The sequence below is a fragment of the Cynara cardunculus genome, unplaced genomic scaffold (genome assembly GCF_001531365.2).
Source record: "Cynara cardunculus var. scolymus isolate 2C unplaced genomic scaffold, CcrdV1 Un_Scaffold_3380, whole genome shotgun sequence".
NCBI classification, from domain to species: Eukaryota; Viridiplantae; Streptophyta; class Magnoliopsida; order Asterales; family Asteraceae; genus Cynara; species Cynara cardunculus.
In genome coordinates, this window is record NW_020201451.1 from 13,653 (window position 1) to 14,752 (window position 1,100).

The window sequence follows — 1,100 nt, forward strand, 5'->3', positions numbered from 1 at the left end:
CTTCACACTAGCCATGACCATAACTAGGAGCCAAACATGGTTATTTAGTAATAAAAAAGAGAATATATATCTACAGTTTGTATAGAAAAGTTGTATACCTGTTTGTTTTACCTGTCTTCTTTGAACCTTCACAACAGGCATGCTGTGAAGGATGTTGGGCGGGTCATGGTTTGCTTCACAATAGCCATGTCCATACATAACCATGACCATAACCCGTCTATAATTGTTTTAACTATTCCTTTTGCTTTATGAAGAGTATAAATCCTTGGATATTTAATTAACAACCCACCCCTTCTTTAAAATTCAAGAAACTTGTTTTAACTATTCCTTTTGTTTTGTGAAGTTTTCTTTTGACAGTTCGAATTATGTTTTTGGTGATGGTAAACACATAAAATTTTACATTGCAATATTTAAATGAAAAGTTGTATATTATACAAATCTATAAATTTTGTAATTGTTGTTTCTTAGATTTAAATGATGATTTAACGGAAGAGTCGGATAACAATGATGTCTCTTCACCATATTAATCAAGGACCTGGACACCAGATGTAGGGGATATGTTTAAGCCTATTGTTGGAACAAAGTTTGGAAATTTGAAAGATGCATTTGAGGCTTACAAAAAGTATTCTTCAGCAGCAGGTTTTGATGTTAGAAAGTCTACACAAAGAACGGATAGGAAAGGAATTGTGCTAAGAAAGTTCTTTGTTTGTAGCAAAGAAGGTATGAAGAAGAGAGCATCATATAATACCTTGGAAGGAACTTCTAAGAAAGACAAACGTAGGAGACCTGAATTCCGAAGTTCTTATCCTGCTTGCATTAAGCTTCATGTTGTACATGGGAATTGTTATGAAGTGTATAAGTTTGTGGAAGAACACAACCATTGCCTTGTTTTACCAGAGGATGAGTATTTACTACGTTCGAATAGAAAGATGAGTTATTCACAACAATATTTTACTATGAAGCTTTCGAATGCAAACATTGGTCCAGTTTCTTCGTACAACTTGGCAAAGGAGATGGTAGGTAGCTATGACAGAGTAGGGGCTACTAAGACATAATTTAAAAACTTTTCGAGAGACGTTTCATCTTTTATTGGGAATAAA

General features: G+C 33.9%; 1 protein-coding gene across 1 annotated transcript in view; it reads right to left on the bottom strand.

The window, feature by feature from the left end:
- LOC112503607 (TMV resistance protein N-like) overlaps nt 1-204 on the bottom strand; it is a gene marked incomplete at its 3' end in the record, with an annotated part of 7,677 nt that extends 7,473 nt beyond the window's left edge. The window contains exon 1 of the mRNA XM_025107612.1: nt 112-204. Within this exon, the coding sequence (XP_024963380.1) occupies nt 112-204 (93 nt within the window). The remainder of the gene's footprint in view (nt 1-111) is intronic.
- Between the last annotated feature and the right edge of the window lie 896 nt (nt 205-1,100).